Source organism: Mustela nivalis (genome assembly GCF_964662115.1).
Source record: "Mustela nivalis genome assembly, chromosome: 19".
Taxonomy (NCBI): Eukaryota; Metazoa; Chordata; class Mammalia; order Carnivora; family Mustelidae; genus Mustela; species Mustela nivalis.
The window spans coordinates 27,661,171-27,678,546 of record NC_139038.1 but is presented as its reverse complement, the minus strand read 5'-3'; the positions used below and the strand labels follow the sequence as shown (position 1 = coordinate 27,678,546).

At 49.9% G+C, this 17,376-nt stretch overlaps 2 protein-coding genes and 1 long non-coding RNA gene across 37 annotated transcripts in view; 1 reads left to right on the top strand and 2 right to left on the bottom strand.

The window, feature by feature from the left end:
• The window catches only part of BMERB1 (bMERB domain containing 1), a 106,325-nt gene extending 100,792 nt beyond the window's left edge, over positions 1-5,533 (top strand). The window contains exons 4-6 of the mRNA XM_082715024.1: positions 128-242; positions 1,532-1,614; positions 3,972-5,533. Of these exons, the coding sequence (XP_082571150.1) occupies positions 128-242; positions 1,532-1,614; positions 3,972-4,084 (311 nt within the window). The 3' untranslated portion in view covers positions 4,085-5,533. The remainder of the gene's footprint in view (positions 1-127; positions 243-1,531; positions 1,615-3,971) is intronic.
• Positions 5,224-11,129, bottom strand: LOC309855093. Its single transcript, XR_014306614.1, has 2 exons — positions 10,149-11,129; positions 5,224-5,838 (listed from the first exon to the last, which is right to left on the bottom strand). It is a non-coding gene; the product is annotated as an uncharacterized lncRNA (long non-coding RNA).
• Positions 11,130-14,585: 3,456 nt separating this feature from the next.
• Positions 14,586-17,376, bottom strand: part of MARF1 (meiosis regulator and mRNA stability factor 1) — a 40,074-nt gene continuing 37,283 nt past the window's right edge. For all 35 annotated transcript variants that reach the window (XM_082714966.1, XM_082714970.1, XM_082714990.1 and 32 more), the window contains one exon: positions 14,586-17,212. In XM_082714966.1, the coding sequence (XP_082571092.1) occupies positions 16,968-17,212 (245 nt within the window). In that variant the 3' untranslated portion in view covers positions 14,586-16,967. The remainder of the gene's footprint in view (positions 17,213-17,376) is intronic.

Sequence of the window (17,376 nt, the reverse complement as noted above, 5' to 3'; positions counted from 1 at the left end):
AACTTGAAGATCAAGTTCACCCAGCGAGTGACATGGCAGAGCCAGGATCCCAACCCAGGCCCCTGGACTTATGTGCTTCTAGCATTTGCACTTGACAGTTTCTTTGCTGGTGTTTTCTTTTTCCCAGAAAAAGAAAAGACCAAGCTGCAAAAGCAGAGAGAGGATGAGCTAATCCAGAAGATCCACAAGCTGGTGCAGAAGAGAGACTTTCTGGTGGATGATGCGGAGGTCGAGCGGCTAAGGTGAGTGGGCTCCCAACCCAGCGCTGCTAGAACACAGTCCTAGGTCTCCTCTCAAAGCCGTCTTCTGCTGCAGGGACTCGTGGCCTGGCCTGACAGATGTGGCCTCAACAAATGCTCCCACAAACTGGGTCCAAATGAACCCCCAGCCTTCCGGTCTGAGGACCTATTGCACATCCCAGGGAAACTGGAATCCAGCTCCAGAAAGTCTTGCAAAGGCCTGTGGGTCCTAAGACAATGTTACTTGAGGAGGTGACCAGGGAGGAATTATATGACATGATGCGTGACAGAGCCTCCTATGCATTCTCTTCACTGACCAGGCAAACTGGTCATCAAGGCCACTTCCTGAAACTTCTGTGGGTTTCTACAGAAACCCTGCCCCTTGGGCTGACTTGCTTCCTTGCCTGCCCTGTCCACTGCCCGGCTTTGTTCTCTTCTCCTCCCCCTCCCCAAAACCCCCTCACTGTCCCCCACCTTGGTGGCTCCAGCACCACTCCCTAGCTCTCAGGGTCTCCTATTTGCAGATGCACCTGCCACTTCATCTGGACAACCATGGGCACTGGAGGCACAGGGCACCCACTCAAAGGAAAGGAATGTTGATTCTTGAGTATTTTTGTCCTGGAGCCATGCCTTTGGAAAGCCCCACAAGGACAGAGGCTCACAGGTCTTCTTCCAACCTAGGAGGCATCTAGCTCTTTATTGTCTGTCCTCCTGGGTCCTCTGAAGGCTGGAATGTACCTCGCCTGGCTCAGCCAGGCTGGGCCTGCTGACTTTGTTCCTGATGACCCTTGGAAGAGTTCAGGTGAATTGCTGACACTTACCACAGACCTCATGGGAACACAGATGTGTAGGTGACTTAAGGGTACAGGGTCAGGAGAGGTATTACTCAGCTCACTGAAACCCTTGCAGAGGCTGGGTCCTAGCATGGCCTCGCCTTTGCCCTGGGATCTCACCTGGGCCCCAGGGAGATAGTTACTCCATTGTTGATACATGTCTGTGGTTCAGAGTAAGTTCTTCAGATGCAACATGTACACACCACTGACACATAACACACACACAAAAAAACATGGGCACACCACCGACGCATAAAACAGAACATACATTCTCCATCCACATGTAACATGCAGCATACACGTATCAGCCGCACATAATACACAGAAGCAAACCCACACCAGCCACAGAGCCTGATGCGTGGTCCCACACACTTAACCTCTGGCCCCATTTCCTCAGTTCCCGGATGCTTTCCTTGCTTACTCTACTTCCCTCTTGTCTTTACATGCCTGTCTCCACAGGGAGCAAGAAGAAGACAAGGAAATGGCGGATTTCCTGAGAATCAAGTTAAAACCCCTAGATAAAGTAACCAAATCTCCAGCCAGTGAGTGCCTACATTCTTCTTCCTCCTTCCCCCATTCAGGAGAAAAGGAAATTTTAAAGAGGTCTGGGAGCCAGAGGGGGGACAAGAAAATACTTTCTAGAGATCAGACTTGGGCACACGATGGCTGCAGGTGGGGCCAGCTTCATGGGCATGCCTCCAAGGAAGCTGCCCAGCCCCCGATGGCCAGAAGGGCACTGTGCTTGTTTTCATGTTATGCTCCTGCTATCTTGAGGTTCTTGATAGTTTTGGAACAAGGGGCCCTGCATTTTCATTTTGCCCGGGGCTCGGCAGACTGTAGCTGGTCCTAGCAGCAGCTATCTCTTACCAATTGTAGGTTTGGTGGATTTCTCAGAAGTTGCATGGCCACTGAGGCAGAAAGGTGGGGGCTGAGGCTCAGGGAAATCTAGCCTCTGTTGATAATCAGTGCAAAAAGGTTCCATGTGAAACAAGTTTGGGAAATGCTACATATCTGACCTGTTTGGTGCCAATATCTATTAGCCTAAAGAAGTAGTAACAGGTTCTACTTCTCTTTGTTGACCCAGTGAGGCTACTTTTAGTTATAGGAAACATACTCAATTCAAATTTGCAATAGCACGAAGGGGGATTTGTTGGAAGAAGTGCAACAGGAACCAGCTTCGAGAACCAGACACTTCATTTTCCTTCTATTTCTGCCCCTCTTTGTATGTGAGCTTCATTTTCTCCTACTACATGGATGGGCCTTCTTCCTGGGGCCTGCATTCTAGAACCATAAATTAGCAGCAGCAAGACAACACCATACATTCTCTCTCCTGGTATCCAAACACATCAATCTCGGGGGAAAACTCTGGCCCTTCTTGGATCATTTTCCCACCTCCTAGGACTTCGCCATCATCAAGAGGCTGGGATGCTATGATTGGCCAGATCTGTGTTGCATGCCTGCTTCTGTAGCCCCAGAGACATCAACTGTTACCAGAGTTAGGGGACTGGAAATCTTGCTAGGAAGATAAAACCCAAAGGCTGCCACCATTTACCATGGCCACAAACTCAGTTTTCCTTGACCATCTATTAATATCCCATGAAATGTGGGGTAGAGTACAAGGGAATAAAGAAAGAAGAAGGTCCCCTTCTTCAGGCCCCTAATATCACAAGGCATATGGTCCTTGCCTAAATCCAGCATCCTCAGTGGACTGTCTCTTTCATGAAAAGCCAATCAGAAAAAGTCCACCTAATGGGAGAGAGGAGGAGCAAGGAAAGCACGGTTATGAATAGCAAAAAGTAATCTGGCAAGAAATCAAAACACCCAGTTTTTTGTACCTCATGCAAAGGGCCAAGTGTCCAAATTTACACAAATCTTCTAGTGCTGGGATCTAAAGTTAAAAAATTAAAATAATAAAAAACCACTGAAATCTCTGGGGTCCCAGCAAAGTGATGCAAAACTGCTCAGTGAGGACCTTTCTGCATCCCACAATATGTAACCCACAGTTTGGGGAAAAAACAACAACAAACAACTCTATGAAAATGAACTGTTGATAAAAATTTTAAAACCATAAAGAACTGAACCCCATGAGTGGAGTCAGTAGATACCACAAAGAGAATGTCTTCCCAAGAACTGGAGATAACAAACTATCTAAAAGAGAAAACAAAGAATATTTGAAATGAGGAAAGAGGTAAGAGAAGGGACAAAACCCAAAATGAAATAGCAGGATGCCATGAGAAAAGAATTGGTAGATTTGCAAATAATTACGTTTCTTAAAAAACTGTCACAGAAGTAAAAACCTGTAGATTAAACAGAGCTGAAGGGAGAATTCATAAATTGGAAGACAGAACTGAGGAAATTAACCAGCACATAACACAAAGAGACAAAGATATGGCAAATGTCTTCCAAAACATGGAAGAGAGAATAAGAAAGTCCAGCTTACTTCAAATAGGCATTCTAAAAGGAGTGATAACAGAAAACAAGGAGTTTTCTGGAAGGATAATGTATGACCAATTCCCAGAATTGAAAGACATGAAACCCCAGATTAAAGTGACTTGGACAATATTTCCCATTTATCCATTCACCAAATACTTTGAATGCCAGACCCTGTGTCAGGCTTGGCAGATACAATGGCGAAGAGAAGTGAATAGGATAAGAGCTCAAGGCTGTGACTGGAAGCTAAGGACTGAAAGCCAGGGGGCTCCTAGGGAAGTGGGAATAGTTATTGGAACCATATAAAACACACGCCAGCTCTCCACCGTGCCTGATCTGTAGAGTTGGAGCAAGGCCTGGCTAGGGGTTGGGATGGGACAGGAGCTTCTGATGGTTGGTGCTCTCCTTATGTCACCTCTTCCTCTCTCCCTTTTCCCCTCTCTCTTTCTGTGCCCCTATCCTGCTGCAGGCTCCCGAGCAGAGAAGAAAGCAGAGCCCCCACCTAGCAAGCCCACAGTGGCCAAGACTGGGCTGGCACTCATCAAGGATTGCTGCGGAGCCACCCAGTGTAATATCATGTAGCCCCCCATGTGGGGTGCCCCCGGGGCACGGGGAACCCCCCCTCCCACCCTCTTGTCTTCATAGCCCCCATTTCACAGGGGCCCAAGAGCTCTCCAAGGCAGAAGGGGTTGAAGGCAAGCCTGTGACTGCCGCCAGGGGCCGTGGGCGTGGCGGGCGGGCCCGGCCGCCCTGTACAGAGTGTAGCAATAGGGAGTCCCTCACTGTCGCATGGCCCCCCCCAGAGCATGCCAAACCCAGGAGTCTGTCTCACTGTTTATCCAACCACCAGGAAAGGTCCTCCCTTGAAAAAGTATATCTCCACTTCTATCTATCTATATCTAACCTACCGTGCGAATGAACTGGGAGAGGGGCATGATCCCCAGGTGTGTATAGTCGTTACTTTTCAACAATCTAGCACCATGTTGGACACATCCCCCATCCACCCTTCTAGCTCTGCTATCAGGCCTGCCCTGGATGGGCACAGCTCCCATCCCCCGTCTGTCCTCTCCCAGGGGCTGTGCTCTGGAGGGCTCCACACAGCCCATGCATCTTGGAGACATGAAGGCCCATCTGTAAAGACTGAGCTTGTGTGTGGTGTTGTGGTTACATCTGCTTCTACCCCTCCTGTGTCTGGGCACGGTTCACATCGGGAGTGTGTCCATTTGCTCTTGGCTCTTCCTTCCCTTGCAATGTCTGCCCCAGGTGTGTGGAGCAAAGTGGGGATGAGGGCCTGGGCTGGAGCACAACCAGTGCTCAGAAGAGGTAGCAGAGTGCTGGAGGCTCCAACACCAGGCATGGGCAGATGAGAAGGGGACCCAGAGCAGATGCTGACTCAGGCACTCTCCACCCACTGGGGACCACTGGAGGGAGTGCCAGCAGGACACCACTCACCAGCCTAACACGAAGACCTCCGGAAACAGCAGCGGCAGGCGGGAGAGGTGGCCTGACCCAACCGTGTCCCATCGTTTGGTGGTGTATTTTAACCAGCCTAATAATTCCACCTGTTTAACTTGATGTACATTTGCGACAGCCAGCCCGGCACAGGCCATGTGACCTCTCTGTGCGTGTGTGTGTTGTGACCGGCCTAACGTAGTTAGCGTAACTCAAGATTCGCTGATGTGCAACCATCCATCAGAGAAAATAAAAATGGAAACCACGTACACAGGATTTTTAACGTTTTTTACTTTTTCCTTGACTATGGAAGTTATCCACATACCCAGTAAACCTTTTAAAAGTATAGAAAGTATAAAGAAGTTTCTCGTTTTCTGTTTGTATCTCCCACAAATTTTCCAACTTGAGACCATGCTGCCCTTGTGGCAGATTTTCCTTCATGCAATTTTTTTTCCCCACAATCAGCATCATATTGTACCATTTTATAACAAGTTTCTTTTTTCATCTGGTGTTATATCACTACCATTTTCCCACATCATTAAGACCTCTTTGTAACATTAAACACTCTTTACAAATATTTGTAATGGCTGCTTAGTAATCCATCTTGTAGGTATGCCAATAATCTATCTAACTAACCCTACCTTACTATCGGACATTTAAGCTGCTTCTACTTTTTCGGTATTATCAAGAATGTCATGGGGTACCTGGGTGGCTCAGTTGGCTTGGTGTCCGACTCTTGGATTTTGGCTCAGGTCATGATCCCAGGGTCCTGAGATGGAGCCCCATGTCAGGATCCATGCTCAGTGCAGAGTCTGTATGTCCTTCTCCCTCTGCTCCTTCCCTGCTCGTGCTCTTTCTCCCTCTCCCAAATAAATATATGAAATCTTAAAAAAAAAAAAAAAAAGAATGTTAAGATAAATACCATGGAGAACAAAGCTTCATCTGAATTTCTGATTTTTCCTTAAGACGAAAGTAAAGTTCTTAGGATCACCTTTTTCAAAAACATTTGTGAATCTGTAGGTCTTTCAAGTTATAGCAGCTTTGCCTTTGACTCATACTATCTCAGACTGAGGACCCCAGAGCCTTGGGTTCCCTGGCCCTTGTAGTGCGCAGCACCCCCTCAGTCCCTCCCACTATTTCAGATGTGTTTGTGCCTTAGTCCAAGCTTTGGCCTGCACACACTTCCTGCCACTCTGAAGCCGAAGAGGCTGCATTTGGCCACTGCCTGTGCCACCACGCCAGCCTTACGGGACCCCATGGCCTCCTTCTCTGCCCTAGACCAAGCATGAAGTCAGACTCTGTGAGCTGCCCAGGATGCTCCCATAACATGGTACCTCAACCAGGTGGCTGAAAACAACACAAATATATACCTCTCACAGTTCTGGAGGCCAGAGGTCTGAAATCAAGGAGTTGACAGAGCCATGCTCCCTCTGGCAGCTCTAGGGAAGCATTCTTCACTGCTTCCTACTCCTGGCAATCCTTGGCATTCCTTGGCTTCATCGTCCCAGTTTCCACCTCTGTCCTCATATGACTTTGTCCTCTGTGTGTCTGTATCCTATCCTCTTCTTATAAGGTGCACCTAAAACCCAGGGTGCTTTCCTGTAGATCCCTAGCTTACGGACTTCTGCAAAGACCCTACCTATTTCCAGATAAGGTCACATCCTGAGATAGCAAGTAGACATGAATTTTGGCAGGGGGATGGGTGGGAGACATGCTCTTCAAGCCACTCCATGGATGCTTCCCACTCTTGTAATAAAAACCCACAGGCTGCGAAGGGTCTGCTACTTTTCTTTCTTTGTAGAAAACATGGGTATTGAAGGCTTGACCTCAGACCAATTAGAGAGCAGTCACTCACTGATCCAATGAGCCAAAGGAGATCGAAAGCCTCATAAAAATCCTGCCTCTAGTACATCCCCTGAGCCCTGGGGTACACCTAATTTATGTTCCTGCTATTTCTATTGATTTTTTTTTCAACAAACAAACAAACAAAAACCCCACCATTTATTCAGGCTTTCACACAAGAGCCAAAGAAAGTAATAATTCAAGGGGTTTCCAGATCACCAGGGCTGCCTGCCAAGCCAGGAAACCTTACATACCCAGACTCACTCATTTTGGAAGCTGGAGCAGTAAAGATGCAACAGGAGAAATGTTTACTGAGAGCCACGTGGGCCTTTTCTCTGTAGCTCCTCACATCAACCCCAGAGGCAGATGTTCTCATCACTTCTCTACAAATGAGGAGGTTGTTCCAAGTCCTTGGAGCAACGCCCTATGGATTGTTGGTGGTGGAATCATCATTAATCCAACTTTCTCCTGCATCCTAAGAGGCCTTTGTTTTCCTATTAGAATTGAAACAAATCTCTCCCATCACCAACCAACCAACCAACCAACCAACCAACCAAGCAACCAACCCCCCATCCCATTTTCCCCTGCAGCCACCATCTCTCTGTCCCTCTTCATAGCCTTACATGTTCCGAATTATCTGCCATCTTGCTATCTTCATTTCCTCATCTCTAGTCCCATCCTCACCCTATTTCAGTCTGGTTTCTGGCACTCCTTTGTCCCTGACCCCTCTCACTGGGGATGTCACCATGTGGTATGTAGGGAAAGAAAAATCCTTTCCTTTGCCTGTCTCACGTTCTGGAGTCCTTTCAGTGAGATGGGCCAAAGAGAAGACCAAGAGAAAAACAGGCAGGAGTATGTGAACACGGGCACTGCACAAGTACATGTGGGGGCACTGGGCAATCAACAACGCAACGAGGTCCTTGGAACTTGAACTTACATACCACCTGAACTAAAAGGGGAAGAGGTTCTGGGCTTCCGGGAGGGTAGCAAGTTATGGGAAGAGGGCCCCAGAAAAGTATGGTAAACAAAAGTTGTGTGGTTAGGTTTGTTATGCAGAGGTAAGACCTGCCTTCTCCACGGATGAGACTCCTCCTCCTGGTGTGGGAGAGGGAGACACCTTTTACAAGTGGGAATTTCCTTTATAAATGGAGCTCTCCTTTATGAAAGGAGAGCTTTCACTGCACTTGTTGGTTCTCAAGGAACTTTAGTTCAAAATAATCCCTATGCCAAAAGGGCATGACTTTGGCTGGCGTATCCTGGCACCCCGCATTTATGTCGTATCCATGCAGTCAGCCCTCAGGCTAGCTCTCTGAGATGTGTCATGGCCCAGTTACGATACTACCAAAATACCCCATCTCGAGGAGAACCCCACCACCCAGGAAGACCTCTCCTGGGTCTCCTTTCTCTCTTCCTTGACCTCAGGGCCTGGCCCTCAGCATTCTGCTCTTGCCCGCTGGGGGCCTTAGAAGGCCTTTGCCCCCAGACTGCTCCTGGATTCCTTCCTTCACCTAGAATAGACCTTTCTCCTGTACTCAGAACCACTTTCCCCACTGCTTCCTAGACTCTCCATCTGGAACCAGAAGAGGCACATCAAATGTGACGTGTCCTAAACGAGGGGCCAGAGAACCGTCACCTCACCTGCTTATTGTAAATTGAGTTTTATTGGTGGGTAACCAAGAGCAATTGTGCATATATTGTCTCTGGCTGCTTTTGGGGCTACAAGAGCGGAGCTGAGTACTTGTGACAGAGACCCCATGGCTGACGAATCCTAAAATATTTATGGTGGCCCTTAAGAAAAAGTTGGCCAGCCCCCATCCTAAGCTGCCTCAGTTTCCTCTGGGGTTTCCCATTTCAAGAAAGGTTATGGCAGGAGGTGACCTGGACTCATCTGTTTCTCCTCACATTCCCCCAGTTCCCAAGTCTTTAGCTTTTGCACCCCCGAGTCTCCCTAGAGTCCGTGCACACTGCCATGCTCCCAGCGTAACCGCCATCCCCTTTTGCTCAGTCACCCACAGGAGCTCTGAACCGGCCTCCTTAGCACCTGGTCGTGCTCCACACCATGGCCGGCTGCTTTTCTGAGTCATACAAACCTAATTGTCATTCTGTTCTTTATAACAGTGCCTATGCCCTTAGGTTGAAATCCAGGTTCTCTCTGTGGCTAAAAAGGCCTCAGCACTCTGACCCTCCCTCTATTCCTGGCTTCATCTCCGCTCCCCTGCTGTGCAGGGCCACCAAAGCTTTCTTGGGTTTTTACAGTTCTTCTGGCTATGCCGTCTGTTAGCCCCTCTCACGGGCCCTCGTACGTTATTCCCTGTGCCAAGAACTTCTCGGATTCCCTGCCAGTTCTTTCTCTGAGCTATCTGTGTGCCATGCTGAAGCCAAAATGACCTTCTTAATGGGCAAATCTGGCAGGTCTCCAGCTCTCCCGCACCTGCCCCCCAACCCTTGTGGTCCCTGGGGCTGGGGCCTGGTTTGCAAAGCCGTTTGTAAACCAGCATCTCTGGGGCCTTCCCTACCCCCTTCCTCCCGACTCCTCCAGCTTCTCACCCTTGCTCACACCGTCGTTTAAGGGAACAAACATAGAAGCAGCTGGGGAGGAAGAAGGAATACCTGGTTGTGTCAAGGCGGGGATTCTGCAGCATCCAACTTGACCCACACATCGGGTGGCTTTAAAAACTGTGTGAAAAGGGCCCGGGGGACATGGCAACAGGAGGGGGTTGGTGTGAACAGTTTCAGCAAGGGGCTGGCTCAGAAGCCAGATGCATCAGGCAGGAGAGTGCCCCCTCCCCCACTGTCCCATTGTATTTCCATGTGACAAATGGGGAAAGTGAGTCTCAGTGAGGGGAAGTGATTAGCCCAAGTTCATACAGCATGTCCGCGGGAGAGCTGGGACCGGAGTCTGAGACCAAGGTGAGAATCGGGCTCAGTGTTTTTCTCATTTCTAACTCCAACAGCCTCACACCCCACTCCCCACTGAGCTGTCCTCAGATGGAGGTTAGCTTTGGCCACAAACACAGCAGCTGAGCCTCTTCTGACCCTTTCTGTTCCCTGGTGGCCCGGAAGCCCTGACCTGTGGGAATGCACCAGCTCAGCTCGAGTACAGCTCGAGAAGAAACAGAACGCACCCACTGCCAGCAGCCAAGGCTCAGATACCTGCTACCACCAACAGGACAGCAGGGTGGGCATCATGGGCTGGGGCAAGACATTCGGGAAGGTTGTTTCGAGGAACAAATGTCGGGGTCATTCTTCCATCCGTTCACATGTTTAATTCCACTACGGAACGGAACACATGGCAGGTGCCAGGGAACACCGATAAACCAGACAGGGAGGGTTCTGCCTTCCTGTAACTTACGTTCTAGCGAGGGAGAAGGACATTCGACAGGAGCGCGGAGGTAGGCCTGCTCAGTGGCGATGAATCTGACCAAAACCCAGTGACATGCAGGAGTAGCCAAAGGGAGAGCCATCTGGAAGGTGATGAAGGGCTTTGGCTTGGAGTCAGTCTGCCTGGGGTACGATGCCAGCTGCTGCTCTCCCTGGGTGATGTCTTTCCCTCTCGGCAACTCAGGGGCCAGACCTGTAAGATGGAGAGAACACACTGGGGCGTTTATGAGACATCAACCGTGCGGGGTGGCTGAGAACAATGCAGGCGGTAGATAATGCACTTCGAGAAGTGGGTTCTTGTCGGCCACGGCCGAAGGCAAGAAGCTGTGGGATCAGAAGGCTGCTCAAGCCTTGCTATGGTTCTGGAAGTCCTGGGGTGGAGAGGGTGAGTGAGACCTGCTGGGTCCTGCCTTCATGAAGCTGACAGGGAGGAGATGGCGGGCAGCAGTGACAAAAGTTATTGTTCCCTGAATGTCCACGGGAGCCCCTTTCCACATGCTTCCCCAAGGTGTCTGCACCTTCCCTGGGGCTTACGGGGCCTCCCCATGACCTGGCCTGTGCCCCCACTAGCTCTGTACACCCCTCAGATCCCTTCCTATAGCTGTCCTCTCCCTCCCCCCGCCAAGTCCACCGTGAAACTCACCTCCTTTCCTCACTCACCACAGAACCCAAGCTACATAAAGCCTCAGGACATGAAGCCGACCTTCTGGAATGTTTATGGAGGTGGGTGTGGGTTCACATCACAGCCGCACACGCCAGTGAAGGTCGGCAGCTCCTGTTCCCACCAGCTTTGCTACCAGCCACTCAAGGGCTCACCTCTGTCCCCAGTCCTCCTCGTGAGCAACTGCCCTCCCACTTATTGGAACAATACAGCTCGCTCTGGCCTTCACCCTAACCAGACTCCAGGCCCCAGGGCCCACTCTCCCCGCCAAGGTTTATTTCTCTATGGATGCGGTGGCTCGTGGCCTGTCCACCCACAGGAGCAGTAGCTGCCACGGGTTTGGGTTTTGATGAATAGTTGAGGACTTTCTGTCCCACTGAGGCCATGCGAGCATGGGAGGGGGCATCTACCGGACTCTGGGGTTCAGGGATGTCCCTGCAGGAGGAGGCACCTCTGCAGCGAGACCAGCACAGACAGGAGTAGGAGGAGGTGAGGCTGGGTGGGGACAGGAGGCCGCTGGGGGCTGCCAGGAACTCTCAGTGGCCACTTCCAGCCCCCTCCACCGTCCCCATGGGGAGCTGGAGCTCTGCGGTAGGAAGCTCTAGGTTGTAAGTAACCGAAACAGAAGACCAAGAGACCAAAACCTAAGAACATTTCCTGGTTCCTGGGCCAAGATGTGGGGTACCCTTGGGTCCAGGGGTTCAAGCACTGTCACCTGGACTTCATGTTTGTCTGCTCTCGGCCTGCCTCCCTCAGGGTGGAGGGTAGGCTTTATCTTGGGCAGAGTCTCCTGGTGAGGCACAAAGGCAACAGCTATAGGCGCTCATCCTCCTTGGGGCATCCTGGACCCCAGCATAGGGTCTTCCAGGTGTGGCCAGATTCAAGGTAAAAAATAAACTAAGGCATATTAAAAACATTAAGTTTGGGGCGCCTGCGTGGCTCAGTCAGTTAAGCATCTGCCTTTGGCTCAAGTCATGATCCCAGGGTCTTGGGATTGAGCCCCGCATTGGGCTCCCTGCTCAGCAGGAAGTCTGCTTTTCCCTCTGCCTGCGGTTCCCCCTGCTTGTGCGCGCTCTCTGACAAATAAATAAATAAAATCCTTAAAAAAATGTTAAGTTTCCTTGAGCAAAAATCAGCTGGAATCAGGCAGTATCCAGTGGAGCAGACAGTAAGGCTCTCTGAGGAGCTGTTACAGGCAGGAGACAGCAGGAACCGGAATTTCTACCAGGCACACAAGCAGGTTGGCTACTGCAAGGCCACCTCCCTTTAGGGGACGACAGGGGTCTGACAGGCACGTCACCTGGCTAGTGCTGATCAGACTATTCCTGATTGACTGGTTTAGGATTCCATTTCTGGGAGCGGCGAAATTGTCGTCCAAGTCGCGGTGTGGTGACATGGAGCTTAGCATAAACACTTCCATTTTGGGCCTGTTGTCCTGTTTTTTTTTTTTTTTAACGGTCACATGGCCAGCCCAGAATTACTGGCTGGGTCAGAGGGGGTGGTTCTCTGCTCAGCCCCCGCAGCCTCCCGTTCCCATCTGGAAACCTGAGCGCGGAGGTGGAAGCTGGGTGGGCTGTGAGCCGGTCTATCACGGCTCTTGCGGCTTTGAAACTTGGTGGCTGACCCTCAGCGGCTTTAGCCCCGGATTCCTTTCATTCCTCCCCGGTCACTTCCTCCAGGATCATGCGGGAGCCCCTGTGGGGCGGGCTTCCACCTGCTGGATGCTGGCAAGGACCATGGGAAGCCGCTCCCTTAGTTCGGTTACTTTCTGTGGGGCTCCCTCTCAGCCGACTGGAGATTCTCCTCACGGGTTTGATGAACTAAGCTGCCATTTTGAGGGAGCCCATGTGGGCGGCCTCTGGATTTACAAGTGGCTTCCAGCTGTCGGCCCACAAAACCTGGGGTCCGCACTCAGGACAGAGGACAGAGGGGAGATGCAGGAGGTCAGCAGGGATCGGGACTCACAGTCCATGTGTAAAATCCTCTCGTCCTCATGCAGGGAAGCGCAACAGGCTATTTGAGAACGGAGAGATCTTTCCTGATTCTGCATCCGGGCTCCACACCAGATCCAGAGGCTGCGAACACAGAGGGCAGGGGCCCTGCAGGGCCGTGGGCAGGCTTGTCTGTACTCACTGTGAGCGACATCAGAAACTCTCAGGGAGAAAAGAGTGGAGGTGGGAGTGGGAGTTCTCTGTGCCAGGCCCTGCAGCCCAGCTGGGAAGGCCTCCTGGCAGAGGCGGAAGCAGAGGCCTTCCCACGAGCGGCCTGAGGTCGGAGAAGATGGCGCCACCCTGCCCTTGACCTCTGCAGCACTCCTGGCCACTTCCACATGTGGTGGTGGCTGCCGAGCTTCCCCCTGCCTCCTCTGTGCTCAGAGTCCCCCATTTCCAAGTACTTCCTTCCCAGGAAATGGGGATTCTCCTTGTCTTGCTGACTTGCGATCTAAGCTCCTGGCCCCCTACATCTGAGAAGTGAGGGGGCTCTCTCTCTTTGCAGCCATTTCCATAATTTGCTGACCATGTCCCATAGGCAAGCAGCTGTTTCCTCCTATTTCCCCAGGGGTGCCTCCCTCTGAGGGAGAGATTAGAACTTTCCTGGGAAAGTGTTAATTCAAACAAGCAAATAGGCTCAGTCTGTCCCCCAAGAGCGTTAACAGAGGCAGCCTAGAGGCTGGCCGGCTAAGGCAGGAGTGTGCAGTCAGGCAAGGCAGTGGTGGGACCATGCTGACTGCCTGTTTATGGGATGGTGAGTAGGGGTGCCTGCTCCTCCCACAGTCCCAGAGCCAAGGTGTGACCTGTCCCAATCCACGAAGCAAGCTCATTGGTGGGGGAAGACAGTGAGGATGCTTCTGAGACACAACTGGGTCTCTGCCCATGTGAAGCTACTAGAAAGCAGAGAAGAGACATCCAGAATGCCAGGTTTTAGATGTGGACACCTGTCTCCTTGCACGGACAGGTGCGCCTTCATTCAGCCGGCCATCTTCAAAGCTACCACCCCCAGACCTCGTGGGGAACGCAGAGAGAGAAAGGCAATGCCCCATTGCAAGTCCCAATCCAGACCTACAGAATCCCCCCGTGTCAGTTGAAAGGGGCATGGCGGCAGCTCAAGGTTTTCTACAAAGATCTGCTACCACAAAAGATGTTTGGAAGGACTGCCAAAGGTGTTCAAGAGCAGTTTCGTGTTGGAATTTTAAAAATGGCACTTCATCAAGACGCAATCTACCCCAACATTCAAGGGTCTTCTAGGTCTTTTCAGACATCTTGCAAGTGGGGTGACACCTCCCAGTGGCAGGTGTCACAGTGGCCTCAGAGGAAGGACTTCAACATGGAATTGATGAAGGAAGTCTTCTCCAAATGGGCTTATTGGAAAAGCATGCTGAGCAGTGACCAAAAAGGTAGCCTGCAGAATGGATTTCTCTCTCCCAGGGTGAGAGAGACCCAAGGGATGATCTCAGGTTTCTACCCAGAGGGGTCTGTGGTTACTGGATTTGCCCCACAGGTGATTCCACACCGGAACCTGGCTGGAAATCTCCGAGGGCCTGGGGTATCAGGAATGCAGACACCTGTCAGGGCTGCGGGCTCACTGAGAAGGGCCCTGAAAATGTCAGACTCCTTCACTCTCCCCAAAACAGCTGGATTTTCAGAAGGGGTGAGAAGTTGGGGAAACCCTACGTGGCAAGAGGACAGGCCTGGACTGGCTTCCCACCCCTCCCCTCAGACAAATAACACAGCACTTGGCAAACTCAAGTTTGATGCTTGCTTTGTAGTTTATTGACAACTGTTTGGTCCCAACACACAAAACAGCACTTGAACCACAAAAAAAGTGTTCTAACAAAGTAGACAGTTAAGAAAAAACATCTCTTCCCCCAAGCCCAATCCGAAACAAACAGTGCAAGATGGGAAAGGGGGTTGTGGTGATAACTTTTTATCTTTTTTTTTTTTTCTTTAAACAGATATATCTAATCTGGTACATCTTTCCACCCAGAAATAAAGAATTTCTTTGTCTTAATTCTCATACATCATTTCATCACATCATTTAATTAAAGCCTCTGGATAAAAAAATAGATAGCAATCAGACTGTCCGTTGTGGAGTACATCACGGACACAACGAGCTCACGCTGTCTTTATTCTCGTATCTTCCAACAGCGACGGTTGGTCACACACGCGTCCCAGACTGGCTGGCGACTCCGGCTAATGGTTGGGTTCGACCACATTCCTGGGACAGCATGAGCCCGCGGGCTCCTCTCTGCTGCCCAAAGAAGCTGCTGAGGCTGTTCCTCATGACTTGTAATGGTACCTCTGAATGTTTTTAAAGTCGATCCCGCCTAGGCGAGCAAAACTAAAGTCCGAGAGTGCAAACTCAGCCTTAAGGAGTCTCAGAATAAGGCCACTGAGGTTCTCAACACCAACTTTCTCACACTGGTTAAAAACTTCTTAAAAAAAAAAAAAAATTGCTCATCTGCATTTGACTTCTTGCCGTACTATGTCTGTAGGACAAATGCCTTCATTCGGAGAGGCTTCGCGGAGGGCCGTCTGCTTGCAAGGCTTTTCCAGGGTCGTTCCGTCTCCGGCCGGGGCCACGTCTGGAGAACTGGGAACCACTGGCTTCATTTTAAAGATTTTGGGGAACAAAAACCCACCTTGTAGAAATCTCTCTGGAGCCCTTGTTTTGTGGCATTTTATCAAAATGCTGGCTATGAAATCAGAGCCCATTTTCTGGCTTTCTAGAAATTACAAAATACAAACATTTCCCCAAAAGAAACCATCTCAGTAGTGGAAGACCTTATGCCCACAGGTTCTTTCTGCTCTATGAATGAATCCGCCTTTTTGCCCAACAAATACAACCCATTGTAAATGTCAGGTTTCTCCAGGAGGGGTAAGAGACCACCCGTCACCTCAAGGCGAAGGTCATTCCACAGGGCAGTGCTCTCTCAAAGGCTGGCTTTTCCCAAATGCCAACATCAGACACCACAAAAACCCAAACATGCTTCCAACAGTGAGAACTAACAGTAGAAGCAGACACTATTAAAACACACTGAGCGCTCCCCCCAACACACTCACACATAAAGCTTCCCAGCTACCAAAACCAGCTTTAAAATTACAAATACAAGGTTAAGATGATCAACCTTGGCCTTCACATGTATAGATAGAATTTCTGTCTCTTCCTAGTGGAAAGAGTATCGATATCGCTCTGGTTAAAGCACCTCGCCCCTCAACTCTGATTTGTAATTTATGCATTTCATGCATATTTTAGAAAATCAGACTCTCTTCCCAACATTGCCCCTCGACACACAGTACTGTGTGCTGGAATTCAAATGCTGACTTTAAATTCATGACATCAAGACCATTTCCTTTTCCTTAACCTAATCCGCGTCACACTGGAACGTAACATAAAAGGGAAGCTTAAAACATCCTCAACTGTCTAGAAAGCTCTTACATGGCACCCGGAAGTGGAAGCAGGGTTAAAAAAAAAAATCTGTGATGAAGCCACATTTGTCCACTACAGACATAGCTCAATAAAACAAACAAGGCACGCTTACAAGTCACATGGAAGCCAGGAAGCTTCATATCCAACCCAAAAACACATTCTCCCCGCCTCGCCTGCCTGCCCTTCTGCTTCCGCATGAGAACACACAGGGCCGCAGAGCAGGCTCTGTGCTATCACACGCCACGCACTTGATCGGCACCGTCTGGAAACATCAGTAAGCAAAGGCTGAGAGGCTATCTTAGGCTACATGTAAGATCCAACCACGGATGTGGCTTGAATGGCAGTAAAACCACTCCCTTCCAGCTGAGTTCTCACCACTTTCTCCTTACAGAACACCATTACTAATTAAGAAAAATTTGGTAAGATATATTGAGGATTCCTTAACAACTGCCAGGAAGGGTTTTTTTTGTTTTTTGGTTTGTTTGCTTTTTCCAAATAATTGGGGGAGGGAAAAAAAGAAACATTTCAGCTCTAAAGCTGTGTTCAATGTCAAAGAAACCAAACGTTATGGGATAAATCTGATAAGAAATTGGCTTCTAGGGGGTTTGCATTCAAACGGAAAAGGCTGTGTTTTCTGAACCCACTTTTGTGTGCAGAATCAGACAGTGTTTCCCCATCCTAATTCTATGTTCAAAACGCGAGTCAAAGCTTGGTTATAGGTGCAAAGGAAAAATTGGCTGCCAATTTTACTCTATTTTTGGGTTGCTTTTTGGCTGGGCTTTCCACGGGGTCCTTGCTGGGCAGTGACTCTGAGGTTTCCGAGGAGGGGCAGGGAGGCACCGGGACAGCTGCAGAGATGCCAGAGGAGCTGGAGTCCGAGGCTGGGTTGTTACTCTTTACTGGTACTGGAATTTCAATTTTCTCTTCTTGGTTTAAAATCATAATTTCTGTAAACACCAAAGAGCAAACACATTCAGTTCTAGGACCTGCAAGACGTGTGGGGTCTTAGTTTCTCTTGTCTCATCTCAAAAAGTATTTTTAAAATCACCCACCAAACATCACGCCCATGCCGCAACTTCTGTTATCAGCTATGTGGCCAACAAGTCACGTG